General features: G+C 38.6%; 1 protein-coding gene across 1 annotated transcript; it reads right to left on the reverse strand.

The window, feature by feature from the left end:
- Positions 1 to 9,645: 9,645 nt before the first annotated feature.
- LOC148008908 (aspartic proteinase 36-like) lies at positions 9,646 to 16,219 on the reverse strand. Its single transcript, XM_087673926.1, has 10 exons — positions 15,633 to 16,219; positions 15,088 to 15,217; positions 14,761 to 14,996; positions 14,352 to 14,579; positions 14,087 to 14,240; positions 13,921 to 13,994; positions 13,170 to 13,272; positions 10,506 to 10,578; positions 10,306 to 10,377; positions 9,646 to 10,200 (listed from the first exon to the last, which is right to left on the reverse strand). The coding sequence occupies exons 1-10, from the start codon at positions 15,923 to 15,925 to the stop codon at positions 10,037 to 10,039; spliced, it is 1,527 nt and encodes a 508-aa protein (XP_087530052.1). The 5' UTR covers positions 15,926 to 16,219; the 3' UTR covers positions 9,646 to 10,036.
- Positions 16,220 to 24,450: the final 8,231 nt, after the last annotated feature.

Here is a 24,450-nt window from a genome sequence, read left to right on the forward strand (position 1 = left end):
TTAAAATCCTTCAAAATTCATTGAAAATTGAGTAAAACTCACTAAAAATCAATAAAATTTAGAATTAAATTCAAAAAAAATCACCCAAAATTCCATCAATATATTTGACTACTTTTGGAATATTCTATAAGTTGAAAATGCCTTGACACATGATCACCCTATTATTTTAAGGGTAAAATATTAAACTTTTACCTAAATTCATAGAAATTTCATTTTACATTCCAAAAATATGCTGACAAATACAGACACATTGTTGACATGATGATTGTTGAGACCTCACCATAAAAATTCACAACATATTTATGTGTCCCATTTTATCAATTTTGCCAACAACATTTTTTTAAAAAACAAAACACATATAACAAAACAAAAACAACCAACCCAAAAAAAAAACAACCCACACAAATACACAAACACTAATCACAACTAACCAAACTACATAGAACCCCACTAACCTTGCCTTGATATATTTTTTAAAAAAATAAGGTGTTCCATTTTTTTTTCCAATTAGTGGCTTTTGCTTGTTTGTTGGACTCATTGCATCTTGGGACTACTCCGTGCACCCTCAGTTTCTTGCATACACACCCCTACCATGTATTTATTTTTTTTATTTTTTGCTTTATTTATTTTTTGTCATCCCATAACCACAGTTAATTGTTAAAATGAACTTTAATCACCCACTTTTCCACGCGCGCTCGTGCCAAACACACATTTTTCTAATAAAATAACATGAACTAGTCATTCACTTAGCACGTGCTTCGTGCGCTACAGAAACATCTAAGCTTGTTTAAAAATGAACCCGCCATCACAAGTGCATGCACTACACAAAAAGTGCTAAACACATACTTAATTTTTAATCAATGAATTTGCATTTAGAGACCTCAGTTTGGGACATAGAGTCCGGGTTTCGTTTAAAGCACGACTTCACCCTAATAATTTGTAAATAACATTTTAAGAAAGAACCGTTGTTTTCTTGTTAAGGTTTAACACCTAATAAAATTTTACCCATTTTTAAATCATTTCTTAAAACAAACCATTCATTCAAACACATTTTCCTCCCTGCACTTATTTCCATTTTCAATAAATGCGCTTCGTGGGATGGACACATGCAGTCTTTCGAGTTGTAATTGCTTACCAAAGTTCTGGTCATGTTATGAGTGGATTATTGTTGTATTATGGTTTGGTTTCTATGATACAATTATGAGTACGGTCTGTAGTTTTCTTTTTTGCTTGATACGGGGATTCAGGGTATTTGTTTGTCTTGCATCGCGTGAAGCTTTCGGTCGCATATGTGTAGAGGTCATGCTGAATTTTTTTTCTAGGATGTGGATTGTTTGGGTAGTAGATATCTCCCACGGATTTGATAGAATCAACCATAATTTTTAACATCTTGTTGAGGTTCTGATTGGTTCTGATACCTTCTTTTTAGCTTATGTTTTGTTCTGATTTTCTTCTGTATGAAGCATGGATTGATGATTGATGAAGGTTGGGTCTTTTGAAAGCTTATTGAATAGTTTTTTATAGTTTGGAATGGTTTTATTATGAGTTATGAGATTCTGATATTTTCTATTGACCTTCTGTAACCCTCTGTAGACCTTCTGTAAACCCTCTCTTCTTGTTCTGTTTCTGTTCTGTTCTGTTCTGTAGATCTTCTGTCTTCTATGGAATGTATATATGACTTTGGTAAAATTTTCTAACTTTTGGAAATGATGAATCTAAGTTCAAAAGAGCTCAAGGAAGTGGAAGAAGTAGCTGCTAAAGACTCAAGAGAAGACTAGAGTGAAGTGACAGTAGTGAGCTATGAAGAGACATTGTAGTGGCTTTGGTGCCCTTTCATACCTCCCATACCTCTTGGGTGCTTCCACGACCTAAGAAGGATTATTTAGAGTCATTATTGATTATTGTAGTGAGGAGATAATGTACTATTAATTGAGAGAGAGAGAGAGAGAGAGAGAGAGAGAGAGTTAGAGATAGCCAATTTTATCAAAACAATGTATCCGTCTATGAGAGATTGAGAGAGAGAACTATGAAGACAATGAAGATGAATACTATGTGATTATTTTCCATTCAAAAGTGATGTCTTTCTTTTTTGTTTCTTGTCCTATTGATGGATTCTATGAAGATGTTGAAGATTATGGTTGTTTCTATCAAATCCGTGGGAGATATCTACTATGATGTTACGTGAAGATTTGTTCTTTTCCTTGTTATGGTTATCAAAAGAATGAAACAAAAGCTTGTTAATGTTACAAGATAGATTTTCTTGTAGTAGAAACCCATTTTCCTTGGTGTCTCTCTTGGGGCTCCAGATATGCACATTGCTTATTCTCTACCTTTTATAAAATCCAACTCTCAAGGCTAAGGCTAATTTTCCTACATGAAAAGTGCCCCCGCATCTCAAAGAAGATGAGGGTGATATTAACAATGAAAAAGAGAGAGAGATATCTCATCAAAACAAGAGGAGAAGAAAGGATGCAGGTTTCATGATGAAGAGTAGGGACTCCTACTTGAGAAACAAGTCTTATATAGAATAACATTTAAGCCACTTTTTGGAGGTTAATATTTCATTCTTCACACTTTTAAAAATCAATTCATCATGTTGAAGAAGCAATGCAAAATGGAGAGGGGGTAAGATAGAGAGGAAAAGAGATAAGAAGAATGAAGGAAGGGGGCAGGAGAGAGAGAGAGAGAGAGAGAGAGAGAGAGAGAGAGAGAGAGAGAGAGAGAGAGAGAGAGAGAGAGAGAGAGATGTTTTAAGGCAAGGAGACATCAAGCTTGATCAAGTTGAAGCTCTACTTCATCCTTCTCCACTTGCAAATCATCTTTCCCACATCAACTCCACTCTTTTGTATACCCTTGTTCATCCTATTCTCCTCAAGCCACAAATCCACACTATCCAAAGAGTGACCTGTTGCCAAACCCCTCCAAGAGCCATCATCCTTTCTAAGCCAAAATAGCTATTTTACCTAGCCATATCTTTACATCTTTGCCTTGTCATTTTTACCTTGCCAAGCTCCAATTTCAAGAATGTACAAGTTTTACAAGACCAATAAAGACAAAAGAAGGAGTGGGAAAAGGGATATGCTACAAGAGTTTGCACATTTGTCATGGCCCCAAAGCGAAGGAGCATAGGAGCTAGAAAAGAATAATGTGTGCAAATGAAGTCCCCATCAACCCACCTACTCAAGCCCAAGTGTTGTCTTGAACTTAGTAAATATACTTTTTTATGAACAATAGTTGAAAAACATTAATGTAAAGGTTAGATAGAGTATATGACAATTACATGAGTTTGAAATATCCTTGTGGATGCCTTGGAACACAAGTAGACATGCAATAGTATAGTTGCCTAGGAGGAAATTTCCAAAAGAAGCATTGCCTCCTGTGATTGGAGAGCAGCAATGCAAGCTAAACATGATAACATAATGAAGAATAACACTTGAAAGCTAGTGGATTGAACAAAAAGAGGAAGGTTATTAGCACCAAGTAGGTCCAGAGGTAAAGTAAAAGGCTTATGTTGGCTTGGAAAAGTACAAAGCCACACTAGTTGCATAGAGATTTTCAGACTTTAATTTTCAAGGATTATTCATTCCAACTACCAAAATGACCACTATTCACACAATACTTGTAGTGGCCACTCAAATAAGTGGTCAATTTACCACATGAATGTTAAATCATTGTTCCTGAATGTTGACCTCAATGAGGATATGTACGTGACTCAACTAGCAAGATTTGAGGTCTCCCATTCTAAGAACAAAGTCTATAACCTAGAAATGATTATATGGATTGAAATAAGCTTAAACTTTAATAGATGTGTCTCAAATGCTAACTCGTATGTTTACACGAATTGTGAAAAGTATGTAGTGATTTTTTGATATATGAATGACCTTCTTATTATAGGAGACTATGAAGATATGATCCGTCAAACTCAAAAGGCTTTGAGCTCCAAGTTTGAAATGGCAAACTTGAGCTTGTTACACTATTGTTTGGGAATATAAGTCTAGCAAAATCTTCATCTCTTAGAAGAAGTACACATGGAAGATCTTAAAAGCATTTCGCATGACTGAGTGCAAGGAGATAGCTACACCTATGGAGGTCAATGAGGAGTTATCCATTGAGGATACATCAGTGCTAGTAGACATTGAGATGTATAGAAGAAGGTTGGTCAATAATCTTGTCTACTTGCACAATACCATGCTAGATATAAGTTTTATTGTTGGTACTTTCAATAGATTCTCTAACAAACCACGAGAAAGTTAGTGGAAAGCTAGGATGCAAGTGCTTAGATACTTGAAGGAAACTCTTGACTATGGTATCACATACAATTCCAATAGTTCTATTATGTGGGAAATCATGACTCAGACGAGGTGGGTGACTTAGACTAAGTAGGTGATAGTGCTTCCAAAAAATCAACTTCTCGATATTTTTTTCTCTTTGGTTCAGGAATCTTCTCTTGGATTAGTAAGAGGCAACCAACAATGGCATTGTCTTCTATTGAAGCAAAGTACAAAGCAGCTTGTTTTGTTGCATGTCAAGTGGTATGGTTAAGGAGGATCCTATGGCATATGGGAATGTAGGATGAAGATCCAATAGTACTAAGATGTGATAATCCAAGTTGCATCATCATTGCCAAAAATCCAATCTTTCATACATGCACTAAACACATTGAAGTCCAATATCATTATGTGTGTGATTTGATCGATAATGAAATAGTAAAACTTATATATTATCCAACGAAGGAGAATGGAGTAGATATCTTTACCAAATCTCTTACAAAAGATCTGCTTCAAGTTCATCTTTAGAGACTCCAGACTGCATCAACGAAATAGTTCACATATGGGGGGGAGGGTTGGGATTCAATATGCTCAACACCCCACCCTCATAAGGTACCACCAACGGTCAATGGTGCTCAAAGTTGTAAGGCCCCATTATGAGGAGAAGCCATGTGCGAACATTTCTTGGGTCTTGACTTGTATGTCAAATGAGGTCTATGGACCGATTGGCAAAAAAGTAACCGTACTTGATCTAGGATTTGCATTAGATAGAGTAGTTAAGCTACTAGCAACTCAAGGTATATTGCATCGAGTTGCAGGATGGGGGGTTATCAAGGACTCCTTTTTTAGGGTCCATGGGCCGCTTCCCCCTAGCTAGGGAGTCTCAAGAGGGCCAACAGCCCCCTTAACAAGTGTTCGAGGATAGCGCCCCTAGCCCAACAATAAGGGGAATATCCCCCGAAATATTTCTTAACTGAGTAGAGAAGTTTCATAATATGGTCAACGAGTTGACGGAAATACCTTCCTAAGCTATAAAAGGAAAACCCCTCCAAATCCAACATCAATATATCTTTCATCCAATCAGAGTTCTTCCAACTCCTCGTAAGCTCTTCGCTTATCATCTTTCTAGATCACCATCTAAACTTCACAATGGAAGTGCATGAGTCGATAAAGCTATTCTTGTATCAACTTTTTTGGAATTAATGAAGTTTCTATTCTTCTCATATTTGTTATATACTCATTATTCCTTGCTTAGATTCTATTTGTTGTGCCATTTAAGTTTTACATGCAAATGCTAGATTTTTTTCATTGAGATTCCATGGGTGTCACCATAACCTACTTCTTGAAGCACTTGATTTATATCTTCTATCAAGGTTTCGTAAGAACTTTGGGGGACTTTAAGAAGTCTTAACTCGAGGTTGATAGTTCAAATCAACTATGAAAGTTTTGCATGCCTTTTATCAATCTCTTTATTTAGGATCTCTTAATGCATGCTTTTCTCATGTAATTTGAGGTTGAATTATATATTCTATCAAGGATTCATAGGCACTTTGGGGGAGTTTAAGAAGTCTTAATTAGAGGTTGATAGTTCAAATCAACTATGAAAGTTTTGCATGCATTTTATTAATCTCCTTATTTAGGATCTCTTAATGCATGCTTTTCTCACGTAATTCGAGGTTGAATTATATCTTCTATCAAGGTTTCATAGGCACTTTGAGGGAGTTTAAGAAGTCTTAACACAAGGTTGATAGTTCAAATCAACTATGAAAGTTTTGCCTGCCTTTTATCAAGCTCCTTATTTAGGATCTCTTAATGCATGCTTTTCTCATGTTACTTTTGGAATCCCCATTAACTTTTGATTAACCTCTTTATTTGTTAAGATATGTTCATGTTCCCCAATCTATTTGTTCACTCAATGTTTGATCATTTATCCTAGATTTAGCTTTTGATCGGCTTTCTCTATAGGATAAGGCATTCCATGTTTTGCTAACTTTTTTTTACTTGACATTTTACAAGGCACATGAGCATCATTTCTTAGGGATCATGTAAGGAGATACATTCCAATGAGGTTGTATCACTTTAGAATGTGCACGTATTTTTCCATTTAAAAATACATTGTGTGAACAAAAAGTTGTAATTCTATCTCATATCCCTTCACCTATAATATGGTGCATGTGAGACCTAATATACAAAAAGAATGAAGATACCATCGTTCTTTTGAAAATACATATATAATAAAGCATTGATTTTTTTATCCTTATTTTGAGAATATAGATGCATTGAAATAATAATAGTGTGTACCAATTACTTTAAGCTTAATACATGGATATATGAAATAAATATGCTAAGTTCTATTAGTAACAGTAACCTTGAACCAATATAAATAAAATGAGAAATGAGATTGGCTTAACGGTTTTCCAAGGAATTAAACTAACCACCACAATTATATGCATACTGTGCACTACAAGCATGCCAAGTCCATTCGAAATATTATAAATTGTTTATGTTTTTAACAATATATCTAGCATGACACATGACTATTGCACAATGTGCACTACAAGCATGCCAAGTCCATTCAAAATATTATGAGTTGTTTATGTCTTTAAAATATATCTAGCATGGCACATGACTAATTCGACATGTGGAAAGACTGATATTAGATGTTGACTCATTTGCTTGCCAACACAATATAATCATCTAAGTTGATGATTGCTTCAACACATGCTATTGACAATTCTAGAAAACCACCAAGAAACTCTCAACTAAAATTGTGTATGTAAATAAAATGGCTTTGTTTTGTAAGTTCTAGATGGCAACACCACCACCACTCATGAGTTGCATTTATGATGGCTCTTCAAATTTCTATAATGAGGAAGTCATGCCTAAACAACTCTTAAGACAATGCACAATAAAGGTATGTAATTCTCTCTCTCTCTCTCTCTCTCTCTCTCTCTCTCTCTCTCTCTCTCTCTCTCTCTCTCTCTCTCTCTCTCTCTCTCTCTCTCATCATTTCCATCAATGTTTATTCATTTCATCTTCTGAGTTAAATGCACAAGATCTACAAAGTTGATAACCCATCTATTATATATGATTTATTCCAAGGTCATTATTGTGTGCCATACCTTGGAATGTAGTGATGCAAATGGTTGTAAAAACTCATTGAATTGATTGGGTGGAAGGTAATAATCTATATCAATATAGGTAGTTTATGTATTCAACAAACTATCAATGGCATATTGTATATTTGACTTCACGAGGCATTGGAATATGATGCATTGAGTCTTTAGCTTGCATTCAAAAGTATCATAACATTTTTCATATTACCAACCACTTTGAGATATATATCTAGTATGCAAAGTAAATGACTCTTGGGTGGCAGCTCATCTCTTCCAATTCTCAAGGCATTATGATTATTACAACTAAAAACATAAATCAAGTGAGTTGAGAGCATCTAATGCAACTCCTTTTCTATACCTTTTTAATCAAGCTTCACACACAAACATGCACCCACCACTAGCATATGCATACATGTATGTATGCATATGTAGCAAAGCTGGCATCACGATTATATGTATGTATGCATATGTATGCTACATATGCATACATGTATGTATGCATATGTAGCAAAGCTGGCATCACAATTATAACTGATCTTGTGCAACTGAAATTGGCTTGGAAGATATACCCCAAACCTTGAGATCGTTATATATAGCATATCATGCTTATTATAGCTGAAATGAGGTACAAATTTTCTGTTTAAAGTTCAATCCTGTGTTTTCTTCCTTGCTAAACATCTGTAATGTAGCTCCTTTCTGACAACAATTAAATAGCGTGTGAGTTGAGTAATGTGGGGGTGTGAATTTGATCCCTAGGTTTGCCTTTCCCTTGTGGCACCAATCTATTCATGTCTAAGACTGTGTGGGGATGTGCTTGTGACTATATCACCTTGTTTTTTCAGTTTTCTTTATTAGCCCGATTTAATTTCTTATATTATTTTTCTTAGACCAATAACGAATTTCCGAATAGCTCAATGAGAGCTCTAAGGATTGCAAAATTCATTTAGAGTACACAGCTTTTCTAATTATTTTAGTTTCACATAATCAGAATCCAGCAATTTTGATTGGCATCTTGTGGCTCACAACCACAAACCAAGGGCTTTAAATCCCCGCCCCAAAAAAAACAAAAGCTTAACAGTTTCAGAAAAGAAAATGGCATTTACTCTCATGTGGGCTGGTAGAAGAATGGTATGCAACCAAAAAAATGGTTCTGAAACTGCCTTTATGAGAAAGCACCCATACAATCCTTCCCACTAGCGAAAAAAGTTACCAGATCCAGGACAGCAGACTTTGGATGATGTGACAGGTGACAGGTATATTCTTGACAGAACTACTGGATTTCTCCACTTCATTGGCTTGTAGGGAGCTGCACCTTTCTTGTTAAGGTGGCTTGTAGGGGTTGCACCTTTCTTTTTGTTTCTTTTTCGCAAACGTTTCTTTTTTGGGAACATCTGAACAATTGACCACTTCTTGTTGGTAAGACAGCCTCCTGGCTTGAGACTGCAGATCGCTTACAATTCAGCACAGCTCCTAAATTTCAAAACTCTCACTGCAGCTCAAATCACTCATATGGCATTTCAAGTTTTGGGGAACATACACTCCTCCCATATTCCCAGTATGAAAGGGAGCTAACCAAGGTAATTGGCAGAAGCAGGACAAGTGTATGTGTCCGCTCAATCCCATGTTTATACTTGTGTTTATAATGAATCGTGTATGGATCACATTTGCTTGCTTCAATGCATTGCTTATACTACTGGACCCTTTGCATTACCATCAACTGCCTTCTCTATAAAAGCCCCACCATAGTTTCAGACACTTCTGCAGTCCCTCCAGAGAAGCTATTATGCATAGATCTGCAGATAAAAACCTTTTCCCCATGTTCCGGGTTATATATACTCTCCTTTGTGTAGCATAGAGGCCTGCCCTAATTTACACTCTCCCAAAATATGTATGCACTCCTTTTATTTTGGTGAGGGGGTACACCAGTAAGGGTCTGCAGGTCGATGATGAAAGGCCTTTATCTGCCAAGACTTTTTTCCAAAAATATTCATCAGGTTTTGTTGTGGGTGTGCGGGTGTGGTTATCAAACTCATACCACTGTACAACACAACTAGCACCCCAAGGGAAGGTCTGCCACATCTTCCACTTGTGCAAGAGTCCTTGTAATCACCATTCTCAGTTGCATGTTCAAATGTGTTCCAGATTCGTCCCAAAAAGGTCCATGGGAAATCTAGTATGTCAGGAACTTTTTCCTTAGATGCAATTACAAAGGGTGTGCATCCAGAGGGATGCAATTAGAACACGGATGCTAAATGACAAAAAGACCAACAAAACCATCTGCTTATATAATAAAAGAATGGTGGAAAATTTTGGATTCTTCAGTGTATATATATGATGAACAAACTCTCATCAATGTACAACACAACTAGCTCCCTTTAACTAAGATGGGAGCTGAGCTGCATCTTTCAGTAGATCCTGTAGGGCTGTTTATAACCATTTTTCTCAGCTGGATCTTCGATGTCCTCCCAGAAAAGTACCCTTTGGGATGTTGAGGCACACTAAGGCCTACAAATCACAAGAACCTTTCACAGATTACACTCCACAATATTTTCACTCCAAACAAGTGTACACAAGTGTACGTAAATGATTACTTGGACTTCCATAATATTTCTGAAAAATCTGTACAACCAAATGCACCATCTGCCCTGGCCATCATAGATTGTTCAACAGCAGGAGTAAGAACCACCAGCAGATGGTCTGAATCATCCCCATACAAACACCAGTTGCACTATTTGTGATGCTGGATGTTGGAATAGAAGAAGCAAAAACTTGTTCTGATTGTCCTGATGAGGATAGGACCGTAACTTTTGAAGAACCTGTGAAATGAATGATTTGCAAAACACAAATAGATCAAACCCTTATCCTGCATTATTTTACATAATCTTCACAAAAGTGCTCGAGTTTAGAAGTCTGATACTTACAATTGTAGTTGACCCAACCGACACGCTGATTTTCCAGGTCATAAACAACCAGTTTGTCTTTCAAGACAAGATCTACAAACCGATAGGTACAAGTTAGCAGTAAATTTAAAGAACATTGGAGTTATGAAGCAGGAGCACTGAAATCACATTGGAGTTAGGATGCAGAAACATTTGGAACAGTATCCCATTAAGAACCTTACCTCCTAGAATATTAATATTAAGGCTCAAACTGTTGGGAACGGGAGTTTGGAAGCCAACGCACCATCCATTTCCCTGGAAAGTCATAGGCGTATCAATTTCAAGTGTTGAGAATCACCAATTATTTCCTTCGAAGAAAGACATAGCTTTTAGATGTAAAGACATTTTGAAAACAGGTTGAAAGTTTATGTTCCATCTTGATACTAGAAAAATGAGGTACAGAACAGTGGCTGATTAAGGTAAATTCAAGAACTTGCACACATATAAACATGAGCCAGATGGGCCAATTCAGTTGTTCTTCAGTGGGACAACTAGCCTTGCTCATTAGGCATGTCAGAGATAACTTCTTTGAGGATACCTTAGTAGCATGTGTTAAGCATAGATATGCAGGATGCATGCGTGCAGGCACTAGGGGGCAGGGGGTGACAAGCCCCCATGACTGGAGTTTTCTTAACGACATACTCAAATGGCATTGTAGAACCATGTTCACCAAACTTCTATGTACTTGGACAATGCCCAAGTTTGCATAACATCATACATACTATCAAGGCAAAACGGGAGCTCCCTTATACAACATTAGCTAGAGTCCAGCCCTTCTAGCAATTAGCATTAAATTGTACCTCTTTGAATCACCATTAAAACCATCTTCACCCATTCTCCATTCCCCTCTCAACTGTGCAAGTGACCTCCTGGCCAACATGCAAATCTAATAACATTGACTACCTATAGGAACCACAAGGCTAAACAAAAGACTAAGCAGTGCCCTATTCGCACCAGCCGTATAGAACATAACACCATGAAGGATTATGGACAAGTAATTTGAATAATCTATAAGCAAACCCCCCCCCCCCCCCCCCCAAAAGCGACAAGCACCCATGACTGGAGTTTTCTTAACGGTATACTCAAATAGCATTGTGGAACCATGTCAACCAAAGTTCTATGTACTCAGACAATGCCCAAGTTTGCATAACATCATACACACTACCAAAGCAGAACAGGAGCTATCTTCTACAACATTAGCTTTAACCAACCATCCTAGCAATTAGCATTAAATTGTACAAACCATCTCCATTCATTCTCCATTCCCCTCTCAATTGTGCAAGTCACCTCCTGGCCAACATGCAAATGGTGGAGATGGAAACATTCATTCTCCATACAAATGCAACCATGTTGACCAAACTTCTATGTACTTGGACAATGCCCAAGTTTGCATAACATCATACATACTATCAAAGCAGAACGAGAGCTCTCTTCTACAACATTAGCTATAACCTGTCCTAGCAATTAGTATTATATTGTACCTCTTTGAGTCGCCATTTAAAACCATCTCCATTCATTCTCTATACCCCTCTCAACTGTCCAAGTGACCTAGCCAACATGCAAATCTAATAACATTGACTACCTGGAGGAACCACAACGCTAAACAAAAGAATATGCAGTGTCCTTTTCTCACCAACCGTATAGAACATAACATCATGAAGGATTATGGACAAGTAGTTAGGAGTAGCACAAATAATCTTGGACAAGGTTGTAAAACCTGATCAAGCACTTAATTACAGCAATTAACAAATAAACATAAACTAAAATGCACACTTTACCCTAACATTCTTGGACATTGGACTCCCTATTGCCCCAAAAACTAGCACCCCTTGCGGTGTGAGAATTTGGCGATTCCGGGCAATGCCCGATGTATTTCGTGGTATGGAGTGTCAATGTAGGGTGTGTACACCTAGTGTCTTAGGAGCTTAAAGTAGTGACACTAGGCTCTAGAGTAAATAAACATAACGCTAGTTAGTTGGTGGAAAGCTGGTCAGGTCAACCTATTGACCTAAACTGGAGGTGTACTTTAAGCAAGTACACTCTACTCTCTTACTTCGGCTCACTCATTGTCACTATCTTGTTTCTCTCTCCTCCCTAGCTGATTCTTATATCTCACATGTGGTATCAGAGCAGCTTCTACACGCGAATTCCAAACAGCCACCGTCAGTCAGTGCCACACCGCCAAGGTCTTGCTGCTGCCAGCCAAGTTTCAGCCCAAGGAAGAGGAGGAGGAGGAGGAGGAGGAGGAGGAGCTGCCAACTGTCACCTGCCCTGGCTGTCCAGCCAGTCCACCGTCAGCCGCTGCCGCCGCCTGCAGCTCTGCCAGTCCGCAGGCATCTCCTGCCTGTCCCACCAGCTCAGCCAGCTGCATCAGTGGACAGAAAATGGACCTAACAAGTTGGGGGTTTTATTTACTCTGGACTTCAGTAGCACCACCATCCATTACAAGGTATTGGGTACATTGCCACCAATTGCCAGTTTGCCGCCAAAACATTCCCTTCTTTCTCCATTAATTGCATTGGACAAGCCTCTAGCATATCTGAAGGAGACACAATGCATTTGAAGGCACCCATGGTCATATCAGTCGTATACAGGGATTGTTGCTATGGCAAGCAGATCCAGGTTTCAATTCAAGTAGTAGAGGTTCTCTGGATGGAGATTATCCAATCTACTCCAGTTCAGCCTCCTTCAAGAAGTCCCCTTTATTGTTAGCCTATAAGCTTCTTAAATGGTTTTCTACAAGTCTTTTTGGCTTAAGCTGGCAGACTGGAAGGCCATTGGTACATTCTTTAATTCAATATTCTTCAAGGACACATACACGCACAGAGAGAGAGAGAGAGACTCACTGGAGCACCTTCCGCCTGAACCAAGTACTCCGATGGTTTGACTACCATTGAGGCTCCAGTTCCCTCAAAAGTGAATGTCACAGAGGGGAAGACATCATCCACGCTGCAGTGTAGACAGAACATAAGCAAATCAAAAGAGAATATGAGCAAACATCATCAACACTGCACTTGAGACAAACACGAGCATATCAAAAGAGTGTATGAACAGACATTAAAACTTTGCACACACATGCTTGCACATAAGCAATTTAAGCTCTTTTTTTCACTGTAAATTTTATTTTCCTTTCTTTTTTTTGTGTTGGGCCGAGGGTTTGGTGTGTATGGGAGGGTTGGGGGCAAATGTAGCACACTTCAATCTAAGCAGGGGTGGCCAGGGGTGGCCGATAATGAAACTAGATGATGGTACAGATAGAATGAAGTGGCAATCAGCCTCCAAAATCTTACTAATTTTTAAAAGCTCAAGTACACACAGACATGAAAACACAAGATAGAAATCAGCCTCAAAACCCCCCGATTGCACTTCATTTTAACTGTATTCTCTCTCTCTCTCTCTCTCTCTCTCTCTCTCTCTCTCTCTCTCTCTCTCTCTCTCTCTCTGTGTGTGTGTGTGTGTGTGTGTGTGTGTGTGTGTGTGTGTGGTCACCAACTATCCACCCAACTAACCAACAAGTATCACCAATTGAGAAAATTCCCCTTGTAAACGTAATACCCTTGACAAGGAAGGTGAGTTCAAATCAATCAAGCTCATTACCTGCCCGCATATGAAGCACAATTCATTCCTTCCCAAGTGAAAAGATCTGCAGCCTGCTGTACTCCAGAAAAAACCTAAAAAAGAACACCAGAACCAAACCAACATTATTTTAGAACAAACAAATTAACCCCAACAGTGCAACAAAATTTGAAAAGACTTGGCTTACCATTGTAAGAAGCTGCTGATACACCCCATCAGAAAAGTAAGCAAGTGTTGTACCACTATCAATGATAGTGCCACCACCTCCAGATACTGATGAATCTACAGGTATACTTTCTCCATTAACCAAAATGCTTTGCAAATTAACATTATAGTGGGGCCTGCACAATGAAGAGCATTACTAGGTCTCTAATGCTTCGATGGCTCCCATTAAATTGCAGCTAAGATAAATTGACAGTCACTTGAAATAAAAAAGTTGGGCATGCACTTACTGGTTTGCGATAATGGGAGTGTAAACTAGGCCTTTTGCTTGCACATTACCAATCACAAGTATTCCTCCACCATCACCCTCTCCCTCAAGGCAATGGGCAAAGGCTCTAGGGAACTGGTTTTGATCAGCTAACTGTGATATGACTGATAGATTTGATTGTCCAAACCCCATAATGCCATCTAAAGCCTGATCGGATTGCTGTAATCCCCCGCCCTGACTGGTACCACACCTACAATGACGCCCAACACAATTTGAAAATATACAGAGAGAAAGCATTCACATAAGCTTGATAGAACACAGTGACAAACAAATACAGAATTAAAAAAACGAACATGTTATATATGTTTTGAAACCACTAACCCAATACAAGAGTGGAAACTGACAGTGTGCCATAGAATGAAACTACTTACCCAAAGGCCACAGTAGCATTAGTTGTTTGCAAGGAATTGTTTCCAGTCACAACAGTCAATTGCAGTGTATCCTTCACAAAGTATCCCTCTGAAGAACTTCCATCCCCATATCCCAGCTGATAGCCACAAATTGCCCCTGTTTGACATTGTCCCGAAGACGTAGAGCAGTAAGTGTCTCCACACAGAACACTGCTACTTGTTGATGATGATGAGGGATCATAAAGAGCTAGGTGTACCTAAAAGGAGCACAACTATAAGCATGAGCAGTAGATGGTCATAACCTAATACATGCTACAGGACAGTAAGAACACCAATGTATGTTTATACCCCAAGCTGAGTCGACATGGGGCAAGTTTTGCACGATGCACAGTTTACCCACAAGAGATCACTTCCAGTATCCACTTGAAGATAATATTTGGCAGGCGGTGTTCCTAGTTCAACCTCTGTAAAATACAAGCTGCAAAATTTCACATGCCGAAAAACGAAAAGATCATTAAGGGGATGACCAACAACAAAAGGCTTATTAAGGGAAGATTTAACAAACAGAAGAAAGGACATATCCTTGTATTCGAACAGGCACAAGAAGCAAACAAAACCCAAATTCATGACGTCTGAAGTTATGGATGAAGTGCAGGTCAAGAGATTAAAATATTTCTTGGTTGGGCTTGAAATTATTAACAGGGCTTGTCTTCTTAAATATTAAATTACATAAACCATTGTATAATAAATTAATTAGCAGAATAAACGACGCCTCTACTTCATAGTAAATGAGAAGACTAAGTAAGGGATACGAATGAGAAGCAGTCCAAAATGGAAGCATAAAACAATGACAGATGCACACGCACGCCCCCGCACACAGAGAGTGGACATACCCAGCGACATTCGGATCAGCGATTCCACCCAAAGGGAAGGTAGTTGCAGCTAGCAGGCGAGCATGGCGTGCTCTGTCTCGCAATCTCATGTCAGCCACACTCGTATTGCCAGAAAACGGCCGTGATCCTCTTTGACGAGTGCTTCTTCTGTATCTGTGCTGAAGCCTGAAGAGGTTTCCGGAACTATGGCGATGGTTGTAGGAACAGGTACAAGAACCCACGATCAGAAACAGGACGAGGGTAAAGAAGATGATCGTTACTGGTAAAAGCTGCGTGCAGGGAAAGCGCTTCATCCTTTTTTACCCCCTTTGGTCGGGTTGGGCTCCTTTCCTTCGGGCGTAAAGGAGAGAAGGATTGATGGAGGAATTGAGGGAGAAAATAGCGATGATGAGAGGGAGGGCATGCGCTAATAGGGAAGAGTGGATTGAGCAGAGGAGCAGGAGCAGGTAATAATGCTGGAATTAGGCATGTTAAGAGAGAGGGAAGGAGCTATGGCGGACAAAAAAGAGAGGAGACGACAAGTCGGCGGCCTCCCTCTCTCTCTTTTCTTCCGTCCTTTTCTCCCCTCGTCCTCGATGCTTTAGACGCAGCCAAACTTGCTTTCCGACGAGTATACACTCGGTAAGAAAAGACGTGCAGAAAGAGAGAACGACAGAGTGGAGTATGTGGGTGAGTGAACAACTCCTAAAAGTCAAGGAACATTTTTTGAAGCCTAAACTCACAACTAGATGGGAGATACAGCAACGTCTAAGTTCTCATTTTTAAGAGATTTTTTAATCCAATAATATGTACCAGCTCCTCCTCATAACCCTAGCAAATGAGCAACTCTTGTGATGGCATTTGGTTCAATTGACAGCTAATGATGGTCATCTATAGATTTGATTGGCACACATGAAGACTTGTTCAACCATCATAAAATATCTATCTTAGAACGGCCTTTTCCAAAAAATGCCAATAGAATAGCTCTTCATTAGAGACAATCTTGGTTGAACAAGGCACTAAACCATGAGCACAAGTTTTTCGCATGGTCATAGGGGTGTTCCAGAGTGCACGTTTATTGCCATGTTAATAAAGCATTCTATCATGGTGACTCTTTTTCGAACGCAATAGCTCATCTACAAGGGCTTTTAGTAAGAGTCATTGCAAAGCTATCTAGAGTAATGTGGTCAATAGAGTGTCACCATAATACACCTGCATTGGTAAATCTTAGAGATAAGTCATCTCCTATTTTTACACCTAAACGAGCATTGCAGAGTCATAAGGGAGCTCAAAATTTTATCTTGACTCGATCAATGGGTCATGAAGTAAGCATCGTTCATTAAAAAAATAGCATGACTATGAGGGCCAAGAAGGAGAACAAAACAAAGTGAAGGGAAAACCAATCAAAAGCAAAGCTTTTGAATCTTTGACTAATCACCTTTCTCAAATAGCGAAAGAAAGCGCTACTCTACTAGATGTTGACATGTAACAATACAGGGGGCTATCAGTCTATCAGCCCCCTTAACTTATGCCTTGCAAAGAAATAGCCATGCTAGAACATTGGGCAACCCACTTCATGTGCACAAAAAGGTGCACTCTTGTGATTATTAGGGTTTTGCGTGAAATGATGTGCAAAACCCGAATAATCACAGGTGGCAAGCAACTATACTTGTAAAAACTCAAATTCACATTTATAAATATTTATTTTTCCACAACAAAAGTACAATCTCCACATCAAGTTTCCTCTAATGCCACCATTGAGCCTCTTCATCGACTTCTCAACACCAATGAGCTACAAAGGATGCAAGGCTGCATTGTTATCATCGACCTAAAGCAGCAACAACTATATAATGCAATCATAATACTCACAAGACTCAAGAGGCTCTTGTGTGACACCCTCACCTTTGCCATAGGGGAGCAAGCTCCATCATTGCCCCCTCTTCATTTCCCATCAATGCCTTTGTTTGCATTGGTATGGATGCACCCCTCTATCACATTGCCACCACCCCTCTTGGTGGCATCACCAAGCCATTGTCAAAAAGTTGTAACTTCTATTGTGCCCTCTTCCAACGTCACTAGTGAGAGGTGCAAAGTTAGTTGCAAAACTCCACCAAAACCAAGCCATCCCTTGGAATAGCTATGCCAACCTACAACCCTCCATCAATGCATTAGAATCAATGTCAATTCAATAAAAAAGCTCAATATTGGACGAGACTGCCATGTTCAAAGAGAAAATATGTGATTGAGAAATTGAGAAAAATGTAGCCTCCATGAAGTATGTGAGTTGGTTAACATAAAGAACTATGGGTACATGCTCATCGTATAGATGGTAGATATAAATGGTAGAAACATATGGTAGTCAAGGCATACCTTTGTAAGATGTTCTTATTGATGAGGGCATTAGTGGTTTTTGTGTAAATAGACAAGAGGGGAGAGCGATGAAGCAACTAAGAGTATACACATATATACATATAATGGAGACTTGACCACACAGCGAAGTAGGATTGAAATAATCTTCTATCTTCTTCTTCTTCCACACAAAAAGCTTAGTCTACAACATGACAAAAGACTAATATGAAAGTACTTAAACATATATACATGTAGCTCATGGGGTTTAGTATATGTAACCCTCTATATAACATGCATTCAAGGCCTATTAAAAATGCTCTTATTTGTGAATTTTTCCAAAATAAAACAAACTCCTTTTCTATTCAATTTGTAAATGACTCCCTTATATGGCACCCTTCTATATGTAAAAAATGTATAAAAATGGTATTCAAAAAATCTATTCTTTTGAACCTATATGATACCCTTACATATTTATGAGTGATCCCCTCAAGACATGTAGTCACTAAATGTGAACTTGCTAAGGATAAATAAGGTGGACTACATGGATGTAATCTAGTTGTAAAATCCCCTCAAGACATGTAGTCACTAAGTGTAAACCTGCTAAGGATAAATAAGGTGGACTACATGGATGTAATCTAGTTGTAAAATCACCGGTATATCTTCCATGTTAGTCACCTAACATTCTAGTGAGTAAAGTCATGCCACATCACCAAGGCATGTAGTGGATGCCAACTCATGTGGAGCTTGACATCTCAACACTCCCCCTTGAGCTCAACACAAGCTCATATACTCCAAGCATAGTCTTGAAGTGGAAAAGCTTCTTAACTCCCAAGGCCTCCATGAGAATATTTGCAACCTAATCCTTTGTGTTGATGTAAACCAAGTCAATAACACCTACTATAATCCGCTCTTGAATCAAATGGTAATGGACCTCCATATGTTTGGTCCATGCATGATACATTGGGTTGTTGGCCAATTGATTACCACTAAGGTTACTACAATAGATGATAACCTTATTGTCCATCTACAATCCCAAATCACCAAGTAGTTTGCATACACAAGCTATCTCACATGCAATGATTGCAATACCCCTATACTCTACCTCAGTACTAGATAACACACTTGTGGGCAATTTCTCGCTACTGCAAGTAATAGCACCCTCTCAAAGGAAAACATAAAACCACTAGTAGACCTCCTGTCTAAAATACTATCGGCCCCCAATCTATATTGATGTAACCATGCAATCTAATGGTACACCTATAGCATAGAACAAGGCATAATCAAGAATACCACACTACATCCAAAAGTGGCTTCCATGGAAGCTACATAAATTGACTATCCAAACCAACTATATAGTGTAGGTCTAACCTAGTGACTGTCAAATAAATAAGGTTATCCATAATCTTTCTATATGTAGTGACATCTTCAATCACATCACCCTTATGTGCATTAAGCTTAGCATTGGCATCCAAAGGAATTAAGATTGACTTACAACAACCATACCATACTTCTTCAACATATCCAAAGCATATTGTCCCTACGACAACCATGTAACCTTTGGAGTCTTGATTATCTCTATACCAAGAAAATAGCACAACTCTCAAAATCCTATATTTCAAACTCAGCCTCAAGATGACTCTTCTCATGCTCAATCTTTGTCTCATTGTCATCCATAATAATCAACTCATTCACATATATAGTAACGATCATAATACATATCACTCTCATATATATAAAGTGAGTGATTACATTGTGCTCTACAAAATCTAATGCTAACAAGGTATTTCTAGAATCTTTATATAGGGCTTGGAGTCTCTTGACCCAATCCAAACCCTAACCCTACTAGGCCGATAACGTTTTGGCCCTAGGGTTCCTAAATTCCTTGCGGAGGTCTAGTATTTGGTCAATGATCCTTAGGGTGAGAACCCTAGATAAATCTTGCACGGGTGATTAGATAGTCCTAACATTTCGAGAATGTGGTTAGGACCTTTGAGATCAGAGATATTAGATCGACATCCTAAGTGCGATACTAGGCAGAATTTTAAACATAACTTAACCTAACCGAGCACATTGAGGTGTTCGACGTATGCTAGCTATTCATGCCTTTATGAATCCCATGTGAGTCACACAATTACATGCAAATTACCTAATTGATATAATTGTCTTACGATTAGAGGTGATCTTTCCCTTAGAGATGCAAATATTTTGCCTAAAAGAAGTAAATAACTGCAAGATGTATGAGATGCATCATTCCATGCGAATATGCAAATTCAAGACCATAGACCTTTTGCCTTTATGCAACTGTAGGATCTATAGTGATCTTTCTTTTCCTTGCCCTATGCGATATTGATCGACATTTAGAGCTATTCTTATAAACCCTACGTTTTATGTATTGAATTCAAGCTTTAATAAGAAGATGAATCCTTTTCCAAATTCAAACTTTGATAAAAGAACATGCACGGGTGTATCATTCTTTCATGATCAGATGCCATGAATCCATCATAGATTTAATCCGTCCTTTATCACTTAACCCAACCTAGAATGTAACTACCATCGCATGCAATTTGCAAAGTACATAAATCCTTTCCATGCATTGCAACTATTCGGACATCATTTAATGGCCGTCTATGATTATCTTATACACGAGTCACAACCAGGAATTTACTACGTAAGTGCATTATGTGTTTATGCCCTATCATTTGGGTGATGCAACAAGGACGCCCTTGGACAAATCCACCTTTTAACTTATGTAACATGCATTCAAGAATGCAACTACCCTTGACCATGCAAGTACTCGTCATGCAACTTAACTTGGTAAATCGAGCGAGTATATAAATTTTCCAATGTATTTAAACTTGCCTACGAGAATTAAACATGCTTAATGCATCCTTTCCATGCGGAATTAATTTTCAGAACCTGGGTATTCAAAGTCGGGGCGTTGTCCACTCTCGTACTCGGGGTGGAAGCTCCCACGTGCGCTCCTCTCGACTTTTGCTTAGGAGCCATTGATGCAGTGGGTTTCGTCTCAGCAACTCTCCCTTGGTCCCCTTTTTCGATTTCTGCAGTCCGAGATCTCTCTCGCGGCACAAGAATTAGGCCTTGGGGAACACGGATTAAAAATTCGGGAGGCACGGGTGAACAAGCCCTAGAGAAGCTTCTCAAGCTTCTTGACACAGAAAGGTGACGTGGAGTGATGATTGGGGATAATTATGGAGATGATGACGATGGAGGTCAAGATGACGATGAGGACGAGAACGATGATGATGATGAAGGCGATGGGGGCGCAGCAGCCTGGAGGCAGCAGATTGGCAGTGGCGGGCAGCTACGACGGGCAGCACAGCACGATGTCCTTTCTCCCTCCTCCCTCCTCAAGCTTGGGAGGGGGGTTCATATAGGTTTAAGGGGGGGGGGGGAGTTTGCCGGGTGTAGCCACACAAGTGGCAAGGTGCATGCTTCCCTCCCCCATGCCCCTCCATACACCTACTCATACTCCCTCTCCCCGCCATGCAATGGCTAAAGGGGAGAGGAGTTTTTTTTTTCAATTGCAAATAATCCATTATCCTTTTTCCCTTGGAGGGGTGTTCCCGCAGTGAACTACGGACTTTGAGCCATAGCTTCCTATACACGACACGGGGCTGGTATTTGTTAATGCATGCGGAAGGAGTACTTAGCCCAAGGTTTTTCTGTTGCGGGAGATTACTTTGAACCGCTTTTGTGGGAGGTCTAGAGTCGTTAATATTTCATTGCGAAAATATTACACATAGGCTTCTTGTAGTAGGAAAAAGATATTGCTTCCTTTGGATTGAAAATCTTCATCCTATAATCTTCTAAAAATCCTACTATTGTTGCTATGTGAATGGTTTCTTCAATTATTGAGACTTGTTGCTAGATAAAATAACATAGTAATTGTTCGTCATACAAACAAAATGGAAAAGTTAGCCATGTGAACTACATTATCCTGCTTTAAGTAATATATCACTCCTTCAAGCAATTGTTATTGCTTCAAGTTGTTGTGATTAAAAATTTTGCATATTTCTAGCATCAAGCAAAGGTGTTTTCTATGTAGCCTTTGAAATAAGGGATGCAAGGTAAGAATGATGGAATTGCATCATCTTCTCACTTTTGCTGGTGTTTTAAACCAAAGATATAAGGAAGCAATGGTAGGATATACACAGAAAACCTTTTGAACTACATACAACAAATTTTTTTTTCTTCCTTAAAACAAAGTTGTTTTTCACAAAGCTTCACTTTAGAGGTTCAAGATGACAATGGTAGGATTGCCAAAGTGTTTCAGCCCCAAATCTATGCAAAGTGCATAATAGGGATGAATTGCATCATACGGGAATAGACTATATTGCTTCATGCAATGTAGAAAATACATAATGCTATATCATGAAATCACCCAAAAACTAAGATAAATGACATGCATACATAGAACCACACTCTACAATGCTAGTAATGATAAATTAGAGATAGAAATCAGAGTGTATGCTGTCAGATCTCATGTAATATCAAGAAAATCCATCATAAAACATATCGTAATGATTAGGAATGAGAAAAAAACATGAGATGCTCATAATACCTCTTCAAGTCATGCCTAAAAACTACCTACATAACTACACTTCATGAGGCATTTTAAGTCTACTTCATATAGAAAATAGTAAAGACTAAGGCTCTAAACCATGCTAAGGCAAAGAGAATGTGCCAATCCAATGGTTAATAGTGAATCTAGATCATTTGAAGGTTTCTTTGTAAATTCCTATTGTACTTCTTGGCTAACATTACAAGCTTTGATGACAAGGCTTCTTTAAGTTGAGTAGGCTTATAATAAAGCATAGAGCTAGGGTTTACTATAAAAGCTTGAGTTATAAACATCAAGACCCTCACATATGTTCCGCCATCATTCTAACAAAGATTGGAAAGCAGTCAACCACCATTCAATCCCCACGAGGTGAAAAACTAACACTTCTAAATTCTTAGGTAGCCACCACAGATTGATCAAAATTACCACTATGCGGTCTAGAGTGTGAACATAAAGCATCTTTCTAAAGAAAGAACATGAGAAATAATTCCAAGGAATACAAGAAACAATCAAGACATAGCCATGCCATGGTAACGCTATTCATTAATACTCGTGGCACAATGTAGCCACGGCATGGATCAAATAAAGGCATATAATGGAAATTTGCATGAAACACACCTCATGCTATGCTAGCCATGGAAATATAGATCCATGTAAGGTGCACGATCCAAGAAGAGTTCTTCAAGATAAAAGATACAATTGACAAATGTAAGATGTACATGTTTCTTATTCTCTAGATTTTATACCCAAATCTTGATTCTCAAGGGGTGAGGGGTACAAAAAGAGTGCTCTCCTCAAAATTGGAATATGTTGCAATGTATAATGGAAGCTCAAAGTCAAATGTCTCACAACATATAGATCCTTGTTGGAAAAATATCCACAAAATTGAGATGAAGTTCTCCAATTGAATAGCACAAATAGAAGACCAAACTATAAATTTTCTATGAACAATACAAAACAATGCTAATTACAGTAAAATGCCCATAACTCTTTGCATATAGATTCAATTTTTGTAAATCATGTTATTTTGAATTATGCAACATTCAATATCTTCCCCTAAAAACAAACAAGAGAGGAGAGAGGTGAAGCATCCAAGAGTGCACACACACAAAAGTAATGGAGACTTGAGAATATAGAGAGATAGGGTTGAAAACTTCTTCTTCTTCTTCTTTCTTCTTCTTCCACACAAAAGAACTAAGTCTACAACATGATAAAATACTAATATAAAAGTATCACAATGTATATACATGCGGTCACTAAGTGTAAATCCACTAGGAAAGAAGAGGTGGCACAATGAATATGCCATAACCAAGGATGGAGTACATGGGTATAGTGCAGATATAGAATCATTGGTGTATTCTCATGTCAGTCACCTAACATGCCAATGAATAATATCGTGTCACATCACCAAGGCACATAGTGGATGCGAGATCATGTAGAGCTCGATATCTCAACACTCCCCCTTGAGCTCAACATCAGCCCATGAACTCCAAGCATAGTCCTGAAGTGTTGAAGCTTCTCACCTCCCAAGGCCTTGGTGAAAATGTCAGTCGCTTTATACTATGTGCTGCTGACATAAACCAAGTCAATATCACCTACTAGAACTTACTCTTGAATGAAATAGTAACAAACCTCTATGTGTTTGGTCCACGCATGATACACAAGGTTCCTAACCACTTGAATGCTACTAAGGTTATCACAGTAGATGATAACCTTCTTATCATAGTAGATGATAACCACTTGAATGCTACTAAGGTTATCACATTATATGATAACCTTCTTATCCACCTGCATCCCCAAGTCACCAAGTAGCTTGCGTAACCAAGCTACCTCACATCCTACAATTGCAATTCCTCTATGCTTTGCATTTGTACTTGATAGGAACACTTCCAAAGGAAGACATAAAAC

This window comes from Lygodium microphyllum, unplaced genomic scaffold, assembly GCF_053477565.2.
Source record: "Lygodium microphyllum isolate KBCC unplaced genomic scaffold, Lygodium_microphyllum_v1.1.10 scaffold_48, whole genome shotgun sequence".
NCBI classification, from domain to species: domain Eukaryota; kingdom Viridiplantae; phylum Streptophyta; class Polypodiopsida; order Schizaeales; family Lygodiaceae; genus Lygodium; species Lygodium microphyllum.